Source organism: Phyllobates terribilis, unplaced genomic scaffold, assembly GCF_046119375.1.
Source record: "Phyllobates terribilis strain yellow unplaced genomic scaffold, ASM4611937v1 Scaffold_11__3_contigs__length_659146591, whole genome shotgun sequence".
Taxonomy (NCBI): domain Eukaryota; kingdom Metazoa; phylum Chordata; class Amphibia; order Anura; family Dendrobatidae; genus Phyllobates; species Phyllobates terribilis.
Window position 1 is genome coordinate 583,464,886 of NW_027362771.1, and position 13,581 is coordinate 583,478,466.

Below are 13,581 nucleotides of genomic sequence, written 5' to 3' on the forward strand. Positions count from 1 at the left end.
TTCTACTGTTCAGATACCTGCACAAATATGGCCTTCATGGAAGAGTCATCAGAACCTCTCCTGCATCCTTACCATAAAATTCAGCATCAGAAGTATGCAAAAGAAGATCTAAACAAGCCTGATGAATTTTGGAAACAAGTCCTGTGGACCGATGAGGTTATAATAGAACTCTTTGACCACAGGAAAAGAACATCTCGCCAACCATTAAGCATGGGGGTGGCTCAATCATGCTTTGGGGTTGTGTTGCAGCCAATGGCATGGGGAACATTTCACAGGTAAAGGGAAGAATGGAATCAATGACATTTCAACAAATTCTTGATGTAAATATAACACCATCTGTAAAAAAGCTGAAGTTGAAAAGAGGAGGCTTCAACAAATGGATAATGATCTTAAACACACATTAAAATCCACAATAGACAACCTCAAAAGGCACAAGCTGAAGGTTTTACAATGGCCCTCACAGTCCCCTGATCTGAACATCATTGAAGATCTGTGGCAAGACCTCAAAATAACAGTGCATACAAGATGACCCAGGAATCTCACAGAACTGGAAGAATTTTCCAAGGAAGAATGGATGAAAATCCCTAAAAAAAAAATTGAAAGGCTCTTATCTAGCTACAAAAAGCGTTTACAAGCTGTGATACTTTCAAAAGGGGGCGCTACTAGGTACTAACCATGCAGGGTGCCCAAACTATTTCATCGGCCCATTTTCCTTTTTTGGAATTTTTAAAATGTAAAACATGAAAAAAATCTATATTTTTTTGCCTAAAATACAAAGGAAATGTGTCATCTTTAACTTTAGCCCCTTTAGAGATCATTTCATCTTCAACTTGCTTAACTGTTCACAATAACAGGAATTTTGACCCAAACTTTTACATGCCACTGTACCTGTTATCTATCTATCTATATATCTATCTATAGAAAAGAAGCAGCACCTGCAAAAGATTTATAAGGGAGCCTCCCAGGCAAACACTGTTCCTCCATCGTAGAGACAAAATAATGGAGACAGCACGCCGATTGAAAACGTAGACAATTTTTTTGTGGTTTAATAGCCCATTACGGTGACGTTTCAGTTCATACAAAATTGTGCTATTAAACCACAAAAAAATTTCTATCAAGGTGCCATAACTCATTAGCTTATCAGGTGTAAAAACTTTATAAAAATAATTTAAATATAGTATATCTACCTATCAGTAACTATATCTCATATCTATCCATCGTCACACTCGTTGGACCCGATGCGTTTGATTCAGAACGTTCTCCTGGTCAGGGACACATCTTTGGCCCGGGGTTGTGTAGATGTCTGTTTATCATTATTGCTCCTTATTAATGGAAGGTAAAGCATGTTTGACCAAGACAACTAATAGTTTGGGAGGGCAGCATCATCCAGCCCTGACCTTAGGGTGAAGACCTCCAAACTGTCTCCATCTATGCCAAAAAATATCGTGGGTAAGAGCCGCAAGTTTAGTATCTATAAATAAAAACTAATAGAGTGGAGGGAAGAGATGAAAAGATTTCTCGAATTGTCTTTGTTCCCTAGCTGTATGTTGTATTCGCTGTTGCAGGATGGTTTCTACATTGTTGACAGTAGGAAGGTTCACACCCTGGACATTTTTTCAAAAATTAGGTTTTTTTTTTTTTTAAGCTCAGTCATCATTGATTTCCTATGGAGGAGTCATCATTGAAGAGTCATTCACTGACTGTTTTACATGGATTACTTTGGAGAACATGGTTGACAGATGGAGAACACGGTTGACAGATGGAGAACACGGTTGACAGATGGAGAACACGGTTGACAGATGGAGAACACGGTTGACAGATGGAGAACACGGTTGAAAGATGGAGAACACGGTTGAAAGATGGAGAACACGGTTGAAAGATGGAGAACACGGTTGAAAGATGGAGAACACGGTTGAAAGATGGAGAACACGGTTGAAAGATGGAGAACACGGTTGAAAGATGGAGAACACGGTTGAAAGATGGAGAACACGGTTGAAAGATGGAGAACACGGTTGAAAGATGGAGAACACGGTTGAAAGATGGAGAACACGGTTGACAGATGGAGAACACGGTTGACAGATGGAGAACATGGTTGACAGATGGAGAACATGGTTGACAGATGGAGAACATGGTTGACAGATGGAGACATTTTGGAGGTTTTCGGCCTAGGGTTAGGGCTGGACGGTGCAACCCAACCTCTTAGGAACGCGGTTGTGTAAATGTAGCACGTTGGCGGACGGGACACCATTTAACATGGGATTTGTCCTCAGAAACCCCCGTCATATATTCCATTCGTCTCCCAAATCCATGTATCTAGATGCAGGATCTTGGTACAGGCAGGTGGTGGCTTTGTGGTCACCAGGAGACCTCTGACCCGTGAGTGCGGCTCCAGCCGGGATCCTTTTATGCTGTCTCTGACTTATGTCCTATGAAATAACACCGACAACCACGTATCTAACTTCTCCCTGCAGGTCAGAGCTTGGGATACGGATTTGTAAACTACGTGGACCCCAATGATGCAGATAAAGCCATAAACACCCTCAATGGACTGAAACTACAGACGAAGACTATCAAGGTGAGGAGAGGACTGTGGGAGAAGCGTTTCCTGCATATGGTATCACACAATGGCTTAGATACACCAGCTCAGTAAATAGTATCATACATGACAAGCTTAGATAATTGGGCTCAGCAGTCAGTATCACACATAACTGACTTATATACAACAGCTCAGTAGACAGTATCACGCTTGATAAGCTTAGATACTTCGGTTCAACAAATAGTATCACACATGATAAGCTTAGATACTTTGGCTCAGTAGACAGTATCACACAAGAAAGGCTTAGATGCATAAGCTCAGCAGACAGTATCACACAAGAAAGAAATTAGATACATCAACTCAGCAGACAGTCTCTATCATGAAAGGCTTAGATCCAGCGAATTAGCAAACAGTATTGCATTATAGACTAGTATCACACATGATAAGCTTAGATACTTTGGCTCAGTAGACAGTATCACACGTGATAAATTTAGATTAATCTGCTCAGCAGTCAGTATCACACAAGATAGGATTAGATACACAGCTCATCAGAGAGAATCACACGATAAGATTAGATACACGGCTCAAAAGACAGTATCACATATAATAGGATTGGATACAGCAGCTCAGCAGGCAGTATCACACAGGCTTAGACACAGTGTAGCAGCAGACGGTACCACACACACTGGCTTAGATACAGTGTATCAGCAGACAGTATCACACACAGGCTTAGATACGGTGTATCAGCAGACAATATCACACACAAGCTTAGATACAGTGTATCGGCAGACAGTATCACACACAGAACAGACTTAGATACAGTGTATCGGCAGACAGTATCACACACAGAACAGACTTAGATACAGTGCATCAACAGACAATATTACACACAGGCTTAGATACAGTGTGTCAGCAGACAGTATCACATATAATAGGATTGGATACAGCAGCTCAGCAGGCAGTATCACACAGGCTTAGACACAGTGTAGCAGCAGACGGTACCACACACACTGGCTTAGATACAGTGTATCAGCAGACAGTATCACACACAGGCTTAGATATGGTGTATTGGCAGACAGTATCACACACAGAACAGACTTAGATACAGTGTATCAACAGACAATATTACACACAGGCTTAGATACAGTGTGTCAGCAGACAGTATCACATATAATAGGATTAGATACAGCAGCTCAGCAGGCAGTATCACACAGGCTTAGACACAGTGTAGCAGCTGACAGTACCACACACACTGGCTTAGATACAGTGTATCAGCAGACAGTATCACACACAGGCTTAGATATGGTGTATTGGCAGACAGTATCACACACAGAACAGACTTAGATACAGTGCATCAACAGACAATATTACACACAGGCTTAGATACAGTGTGTCAGCAGACAGTATCACATATAATAGGATTAGATACAGCAGCTCAGCAGGCAGTATCACACAGGCTTAGACACAGTGTAGCAGCTGACAGTACCACACACACTGGCTTAGATACAGTGTATCAGCAGACAGTATCACACACAATCTTAGATACAGTGTATCGGCAGACAGTATCACACACAGAACAGACTTAGATACAGTGCATCAACAGACAATATTACACACAGGCTTAGATACAGTGTGTCAGGAGACAGTATCACATATAATAGGATTAGATACAGCAGCTCAGCAGGCAGTATCACACAGGCTTAGACACAGTGTAGCAGCTGACGGTACCACACACACTGGATTAGATACAGTGTATCAGCAGACAGTATCACACACAATCTTAGATACAGTATCGGCAGACAGTATCACACACAGAACAGACTTAGATACAGTGCATCAACAGACAATATTACACACAGGCTTAGATACAGTGTGTCAGCAGACAATATAACTCACAGGCTTAGATACAGTGTATCGGCAGACAGTATCGCACACAGATTTAGATACAATGTATCAGCAGACAGTATCACACACAGGCTTAGATACAGTGTATCGGCAGACAGTATCGCACACAGATTTAGATACAATGTATCAGCAGACAGTATCACACACAGGCTTAGATACAGTATATAAGCAGACAGTATCACACACAAGCTTATAGATACAGTGTATAAGCAGACAGTATCACACACAGGCTTAGATACAGTGTATCGGCAGACAGTATCGCACACAGATTTAGATACAATGTATCAGCAGACAGTATCACACACAGGCTTAGATACAGTATATAAGCAGACAGTATCACACACAGGCTTATAGATACAGTGTATAAGCAGACAGTATCACACAATAGACTTAGATAAATCAGTTCAGCAAACAGTATTGCACATTATGAGCTTAGATACAGCCGACAGTATCACATGACAGGATTAGATACACCATACACAAAAAAACATTCACCACAGAATTTGCTGTAAACGTGCGATTTATTTGCTTTTTGCTGTAGCGTATCCCCCATGATGCGCTGAGATACACCTGCTCAGGTGCATAGTACCGCACGTAGCTTAGATACGCCGCGTCATTGCCATCCATATTTTCCTACATGTGACGTGAGGGCTGTGCACATACAGAGAAGGGGAATAATGAGTGTGTCCCACCCTACCACAAAGAGTCAGATGTGCCCCCCCACCCGTGACAGATGCCCCCTATCTCTCCATCTTCTCCCTGAAGGTCACGTCTTATGGTGGAGGCAGCAGGTCAGGGAGGACCGGAGAAGTCTTTTGTCTTCCCTTTGTCATTGAAATCTGGGGCCCCGGGGGAGAGCGGTGCTGTGAATAGTGGGGCGAGGGGGAGGAGGCCAGACAAAGGCCCTTCGCCATCTGTCCCCTCTCCGGCTAATTATGGGGTATTTCCCCTGGAGATTAAGTGATGGGGGGCAGCGGAGATTGGCACAGGAAGCCAGCTGCTGTGATTAAAACCCAAATCAGCTCCTCGCAGGAAAACTTAAAGGATAAGTCCTGTGTAGCCGAAAAGTGACTTAATCAAGGCTAATAATGGCGAGGTCAGGCGCTCAGCGGCGGCTCCGTGACCAAACACAGCGCCGCGTTTAATGGCTGTCATCTCCACTCCGACCTAATGACAGTGACATGGAGCACGCGGCCTCCGTGCCGGGGTGTGAGCAGACAATGCGCGGCCTCTACATCTAACATCAATGGAAATGAGCCCAGCAACAAGACTACAACTCCCAGCAGATCAGTGGAACATAACTTCACTATGAATTAAGAGATATTTAATAGAGGGGATTACACTCCCCCCCTCCATATTCAGCAAAGTGTGGCGACAATGAGCTTCTCTCACCCTGGACGACCCGGCACATCCATAAATAGACGATTCATTTCAGTGAGAACCATGACATACTTAATTTGTCCTGTGGTGGCGCTACAGAAGAATTAAACATACGCTGCTTATCTGCTACTGCAGTACTGCTCTGTAAACTGTATACGAGTATACAGATGATACAGTAAATTGTAGGGGACGTTCACTGTCAGTGCAGGTGCTCACTTTATATTTGCTTCTCTATTTGGCCCAGACCGCAATGACAACTTCTTCCATCCATGACTCATCTCTGCAGAATGTAACACACAGGCATCTTTAGCTTTTTAGCAACCCGTCTACTTTTCCCCTACCTCTACACCAACTCCATACTGCCATAGACAGTAATAATGCCCACTTCAATATAACAGTGCTCCCCTCTGTGCCTCCATATAGCAATAGTGCCTCCTCTGTGCCTGCATATAGTAATAGTGCCCCTCTCTGTGCCTCCATATAGTAATAGTGCCCCTCTCTGTGCCTCCATATAGCAATAGTGCCTCCTCTGTGCCTGCATATAGTAATAGTGCCCCTCTCTGTGCCTCAATATAGTAATAGCGCTCCTCTCCATGCCTCCATATAGTAATAGCGCCCCTCTCCATGCCTCCATATAGTAATAGCGCCCCTCTCCGTGCCTCCATATAGTAATAGTGCCCCTCTCTGTGCCTCCATATAGTAATAGTGCCCCTCTCTGTGCCTCCATATAGTAATAGTGCTCCTCTCCGTGCCTCCATATAGTAATAGCGCCCCTCTCCATGCCTCCATATAGTAATAGCGCCCCTCTCTGTGCCTCCATATAGTAATAGTGCCCCTCTCTGTGCCTCCATATAGTAATCGTGCCCCTCTCTGTGCCTCCATATAGTAATAGCGCCCCTCTCCGTGCCTCCATATAGTAATAGTGCTCCCCTCTCCGTGCCTCCATATAGTAATAGCGCCCCTCTCCATGCCTCCATATAGTAATAGCGCCCCTCTCTGTGCCTCCATATAGTAATAGTGCCCCTCTCTGTGCCTCCATATAGTAATAGTGCTCCTCTCCATGCCTCCATATAGTAATAGCGCCCTTCTCCATGCCTCCATATAGTAATAGCGCCCCTCTCTGTGCCTCCATATAGTAATAGTGCCCCTCTCTGTGCCTCCATATAGTAATAGTGCCCCTCTCTGTGCCTCCATATAGTAATAGCGCCCCTCTCCGTGCCTCCATATAGTAATAGTGCTCCCCTCTCCGTGCCTCCATATAGTAATAGCGCCCCTCTCCGTGCCTCCATATAGTAATAGTGCCCCTCTCTGTGCCTCCATATAGTAATAGTGCCCCTCTCTGTGCCTCCATATAGCAATAGTGCCTCCTCTGTGCCTGCATATAGTAATAGTGCCCCTCTCCATGCCTCCATATAGTAATAGCGCCCCTCTCTGTGCCTCCATATAGTAATAGTGCCCCTCTCTGTGCCTCCATATAGTAATAGTGCCCCTCTCTGTGCCTCCATATAGTAATAGTGCCCCTCTCTGTGCCTCCATATAGTAATAGTGCTCCTCTCCATGCCTCCATATAGTAATAGCGCCCCTCTCCATGCCTCCATATAGTAATAGCGCCCCTCTCTGTGCCTCCATATAGTAATAGTGCCCCTCTCTGTGCCTCCATATAGTAATAGTGCCCCTCTCTGTGCCTCCATATAGTAATAGCGCCCCTCTCTGTGCCTCCATATAGTAATAGCGCCCCTCTCCGTGCCTCCATATAGTAATAGTGCTCCCCTCTCCGTGCCTCCATATAGTAATAGCGCCCCTCTCTGTGCCTCCATATAGTAATAGTGCCCCTCTCTGTGCCTCCATATAGCAATAGTGCCTCCTCTGTGCCTGCATATAGTAATAGTGCCCCTCTCTGTGCCTCCATATAGTAATAGCGCCCCTCTCCGTGCCTCCATATAGTAAAAGCGCCCCTCTCCGTGCCTCCATATAGTAATAGCGCCCCCCTCAGTGCCTCCATATAGTAATAGTGCCCCTCTCTGTGCCTCCATATAGTAATAGTGCCCCTCTCTGTGCCTCCATATAGTAATAGTGCCCCTCTCTGTGCCTCCATATAGCAATAGTGCCTCCTCTGTGCCTGCATATAGTAATAGTGCCCCTCTCTGTGCCTCCATATAGCAATAGTGCCCCTCTCTGTGCCTCCATATAGCAATAGTGCCCCTCTCTATGCCTCCATATAGTAATAGTGCCCCTCTCTGTTCCTCCATATAGTAATAGTGCCCCTCTCTGTGCCTCCATATAGTAATAGCGCCCCTCTCCGTGCCTCCATATAGTAATAGTGCTCCCCTCTCAGTGCCTCCATATAGTAATAGCGCCCCTCTCCGTGCCTCCATATAGTAATAGTGCCCCTCTCTGTGCCTCCATATAGCAATAGTGCCTCCTCTGTGCCTGCATATAGTAATAGTGCCCCTCTCTGTGCCTCCATATAGCAATAGTGCCCCTCTCCGTGCCTCCATATAGCAATAGTGCCCCTCTCCGTGCCTCCATATAGCAATAGTGCCTCCTCTGTGCCTGCATATAGTAATAGTGCCCCTCTCCGTGCCTCCATATAGTAATAGTGCCCTCTCTGTGCCTCCATATAGTAATAGTGCCCCTCTCTGTGCCTCCATATAGTAATAGTGCCCCCTCTGTGCCTCCATATAGTAATAGTGCCCCCTCTGTGCCTCCATATAGTAATAGTGCCCGCTCTGTGCCTCCATATAGTAATAGTGCCCCCTCTGTGCCTCCATATACTAATAGTACCCCCTCTCTGTGCCTCCATATAGTAATAGTGCCCCCTCTGTGCCTCCATATAGTAATAGTGCCCCCTCTGTGCCCCCATATAGTAATAGTGCCCCTCCCTGTGCCTCCATATAGTAATAGTGCCCCTCCCTGTGCCTCCATATAGTAATAGTGCTCCCTTCCTAAAGAGAATCTATCATTATAATCAACCCTCCTAAGCCGTCTATTTGAGCATGAAGGTCATAGAAAATGGAATAAAATGATACCTTGATATCCGCTATCTGCTTTATTATTCCAGAGAAATCCACTTTTTTTCTTAATATGTAAATGAGCTGTTAAGATCTATGGGCCGGACACTGATCTCCTGAGAATCTGCCTCCAGAGATTATTATAAATAAAAGAGGACACTACCAGTGTGAGTCAAGTAGATCAGGAGAGCAAACTGTCAGTCATTACATGTCTCACACTGGTAATGTCCCCTTTTATTTATAATAATCTCTGGAGGCAGATTCCCAGGAGATCTGTGTCCGGCCCAGAGATCTTAACAGCTCATTTACATAATCAGAAAAACGTGGATTTCTCTGGAATAAAACATTGGATTGCAGATATGTAAGGTGTCATTTTATTCAACTTCCTATGACCAGCGTGCCCATATAGATGGCTTAGGGCTGATCCTACTGACAGATTCCTTTTAAATCTGTCAGTGCCCTGCAAATAAAAAAAATGAAAATACACTGAAACAAACCACATCCCATTCCCACGACGGTGCTGTCCTCTTCCTTTTCCTCTGCAGTCCGGCACAGACAGTGCAATGAATTAATAATGTCATGGAGCCATTTGACATTCCCTGCATGACCTCGACCTCTGGAAGGTCGCCTGCCTGGAGCAGTCTGCGGCCTGTCTGAGTGGCTGGTGAAGAAGGGAGCTCACAACCATCTCCTTTGCTACAGTAAATGTGAAAACTGTTATAAGTAATGCGGACCCAAGTAGCCCACTGCTAAACCAGTCCATCTGGCATCTGTCAGTCCAGCCCTGACTGACAATAAGTTGCATCCAGAGCTGCACTCACTATTCTGCTGATGGGGTCACTCTGTACATACATTACATTACTGATCCTGAGTTACATCCTGTATTATACTCCAGAGCTGCACTCACTATTCTGCTGATGGGGTCACTCTGTACATACATTACATTACTGATCCTGTACTGATCCTGAGTTACATCCAGTATTATACTCCAGAGCTGCACTCACTATTCTGCTGGTGCAGTCACTGTGTACATACATTACATTACTGATCCTGTACTGATCCTGAGTTACATCCTGTATTATACTCCAGAGCTGCACTCACTATTCTGCTGGTGGAGTCACTGTGTACATACATTACATTACTGATCATGAGTTACATCCTGTATTATACTCCAGAGCTGCACTCACTATTCTGCTGCTGCAGTCACTGTGTACATACATTACATTACTGATCCTGTACTGATCCTGAGTTACATCCTGTATTATACTCCAGAGCTGCACTCACTATTCTGCTGGTGGAGTCACTGTGTACATACATTACATTACTGATCCTGAGTTACATCCTGTATTATACTCCAGAGCTGCACTCACTATTCTGCTGGTGCAGTCACTGTGTACATACATTACTGATCCCGAGTTCCATCCTGTATTATACTCCAGAGCTGCACTCACTGTTCTGCTGGTGGGTTTGCTGTGCACATACATTACATTATTTGATTTCCCGCCACATCCCAGTGATTCCTCTATGAGGTGTACGGCCGTGGATGGACACAGTTGCATCAGATCACTGTGTGACAGTGACGCAGGCTCAGGGTAGGCTCCCTAGAGCGTCCCAGCATTTCTGTGGTAACAGTGTCTATGGGCGCAGCAAACAGTCAAACCTCTCAGGGGAGATCAGACAATTAACCTCTTCACTGCTGCAAGCACCGCCATTATGTAGGAGAGTGTACAACCTATGGGGCACATACCTGATGACTCTATACCGAGCCCAAACCCATGCTCTCCATTCCCCGTTCACGCATGGCATATACATCTATATAAGGTTACCTTTGGTATGATGTTTTGTTATTCTCTATCTTTCCCAGGTATCCTACGCCCGCCCGAGCTCAGCCTCCATACGCGATGCCAACCTGTACGTGAGCAGTCTCCCGAAAACCATGAATCAGAAAGAAATGGAACAGCTCTTCTCCCAGTACGGCAGAATTATCACTTCGCGCATCCTGGTCGACCAGGTCACAGGTATAAATTATCACACTGGGGCATGGATGTCTGCGGAGCCATTAATAAAGTCGGAGCAAGCATTTGGCGCAGGTCTCCTACCTCATGCTGGCTGCTATCACAGCCTGTCTATATACAGTAGTATGCAAAAGTTTTAGGCAGGTGTGGAAAAAATATCACAAAGTAAGAATGCGTACAAAAATAGGAGTGTTAATAGTTTATTTTTATCAATTAACAAAATGTAAAGTGAATGATCAAAGAAGAAATCTAAATCAAATTAATATTCGGTATGACCTCCCTTTGCCTTCAAAACAACATCAGTTCTTCTCAGTACACTTCCACAAAGTCTGGGATTTTGATCATCATTTTGAGATAAGGGTTAAAAGTCATGAACTAAAACAGAAACAGCTGTGTAGGATGTTTAACACTGGTTGAGGAACAGACAAACTCTGCTACAAAGGTGAGGTTGTGGAAGACAGTTTCAGGTCACAAGTCATACACAAGCACAGCAAGAAGACACAAGATAGTTAGCCAGGTCCATAAATACTTGGACAGTGAGTGAGAAGTTTTGGCATTTTAGCTGTTTACCAAAGCATACTCAAGATAGAGTTATATAATCAAATTGGGCTTACAGTGCAGACTCTCAGCTTTAATTTGATGGTATTCACATCCTATTTGGAGTAAGGGTTTAGGAATTACAGTTGTTTAATATGGAGCTGAGTCTTTTTAACGCAGGGCTGCATGGGTGTTTCCCTCGTTAATCCAACATAAATTAAGCATGTAAAAGGTTTGGAGCATATTCCAGGTGTGGCATTTGCATTCGGAAGCTGTTGCTGTGAACCTACAACATGCGGTCAAATGGGACTCTCAATGGAAAAGAAACAGACCATCATTAGGCTGAAAAAAAAAATCTATCAGAAAGATAGTAGAAATGTTAGGAGTGGCCAAATCAACAGTTTGGTACAATTCTGCAAAAAAAGCACAGTCGTGAGCTTGGGAACTCAAAAAGGCCTGTTGTCCACTGAAGACAACAGTGGTGAATGATGGCAGAATTCTTTCCATGGTGAAGAAAAACCCTTTCACAACATCCACCCAAGTGAAGAACACTCTCCAAGAAGTAGGTGTTTCAGTTTCTAAGTCTACCATAAAGAGAAGACTTCATGAGAGCAATTACAGAGGGTTCACCACAAGGTGCAAACCATTAATCAACCTTAAAAATAGAAAGGACAGATTGGACTTTGCCAAAAAATATCTAAAGAAGCCACCCAGTTCTGGAAAAGCAAAACTAAGATAAACCTGTACCATAATGATGGGAAGAAGAAAGTACGGAGAAGATTGGACCGGCTCATGATCCAAAGCACAGCACAGCACACCCTCTGTAACACATGGTGGAGGCAGTGTGATGGCGCGGGCAGGCATGGCTTCCAATGGCACCGGGTCACTAGTGTTTATTGATGCTGTGACTGAAGACAGAAGCAGCCGGATGGATTCTGTGTGTACAGGACGATACTTTCTGCTCAGAGTCAACCAAATGCAGCAAGGTTGATTGGATGGAGCTTCACAGTACAGATGGATAAATGACCCAAAACATCCTGCGAAAGCAAAGAAGTGGATTATTCTGCAATGGCCGAGTCAATCACTAGATGTCAACCCCATCGAGCAGCATTCCACGTGCTTAAGACACAACTTAAAGGGAATTTGTCAGCAGCTTTTTGCTATGTAATCTGAGGACAGCATGTATTGGGAGCTGAGACACTGAATTCAGTGATGTTTCATTTACAGGTGCATCTCACTAAATTAGAATATCATCAAAAAGTTAATTTATTTCAGTTCTTTAATATAAAAAGTGAAACTCATATATTATATAGAGTCATTACAGAGTGATCTATTTCAAGTGTTTATTTCTGTTAATGTTGATATGAGTTTCACTTTTTGTATTGAAGAACTGAAATAAATTAACTTTTTGATGATATTCTAATTTAGTGAGATGCACCTGTATTAGGCTATGTACTGTTTACTTACAATTAAGGTTTTATCACTAGGAGATTATCATTGCCCTGACCACAGTAAACGTGAGCACTAGTCCAACCCCATCACCTCCTCTGATAAGCAGCTCACTGTCCATAGACTATGTATACAAAGAGCCTGATGGTGGCGAGGGGGGGCGCTTTACGAGCTCTCCTGCACGCTACATCTAAAAACTCTGATTGTGTCACAACAGCTGCATCCAGTAAACTAAGTGACACATCGCTGGAATCAGGGTCTCTTTTCCTACATTATGCTGCTCTCAGATGAGGTAGCAAAAACCTGGTGACAGATTCCCTTTAAGGCAGAAAGACTCCGAAACAAGCAACAACTGAAATTGTTGTAAGTAAAGACCAGCAAAGCCTCAAAAAGGAGGAAATCCAGCATCTGGTGACCTCCGTGGCTTCTAGACTTCCGTCAGTCATCACCTGCAAAGGATTCTTTACAAAGTATTAAAAATGAACATTTTATTTACGGTAAAGTTTAATTTGTCCAATTACTTTTGAGCCTCGGAAATGAAGATACTTTGTAGAAATATGGGTGCAATTCCTAAAAGTTTCACAGGATATTTTTGTTCAACAACTTTATTAAACCTGAAAGTCTTCACTTCAATTGCATCTCAGATGTTTTATTTCATTATATACAAAATAGTGGCCTGCAGAGCTGAAATCACGAAGATTCGGTCACTGTCCAAATATTTCTTGACCTAGTTTTATACTACATCAGC

At 43.9% G+C, this 13,581-nt stretch overlaps 1 protein-coding gene across 5 annotated transcripts in view; it reads left to right on the forward strand.

Moving 5' to 3' along the window:
* ELAVL3 (ELAV like RNA binding protein 3) overlaps nt 1–13,581 on the forward strand; it is a 73,825-nt gene that overhangs the window by 45,528 nt on the left and 14,716 nt on the right. For all 5 annotated transcript variants that reach the window (XM_073654267.1, XM_073654269.1, XM_073654270.1 and 2 more), the window contains exons 3-4: nt 2,472–2,575; nt 10,697–10,850. In XM_073654267.1, the coding sequence (XP_073510368.1) occupies nt 2,472–2,575; nt 10,697–10,850 (258 nt within the window). The remainder of the gene's footprint in view (nt 1–2,471; nt 2,576–10,696; nt 10,851–13,581) is intronic.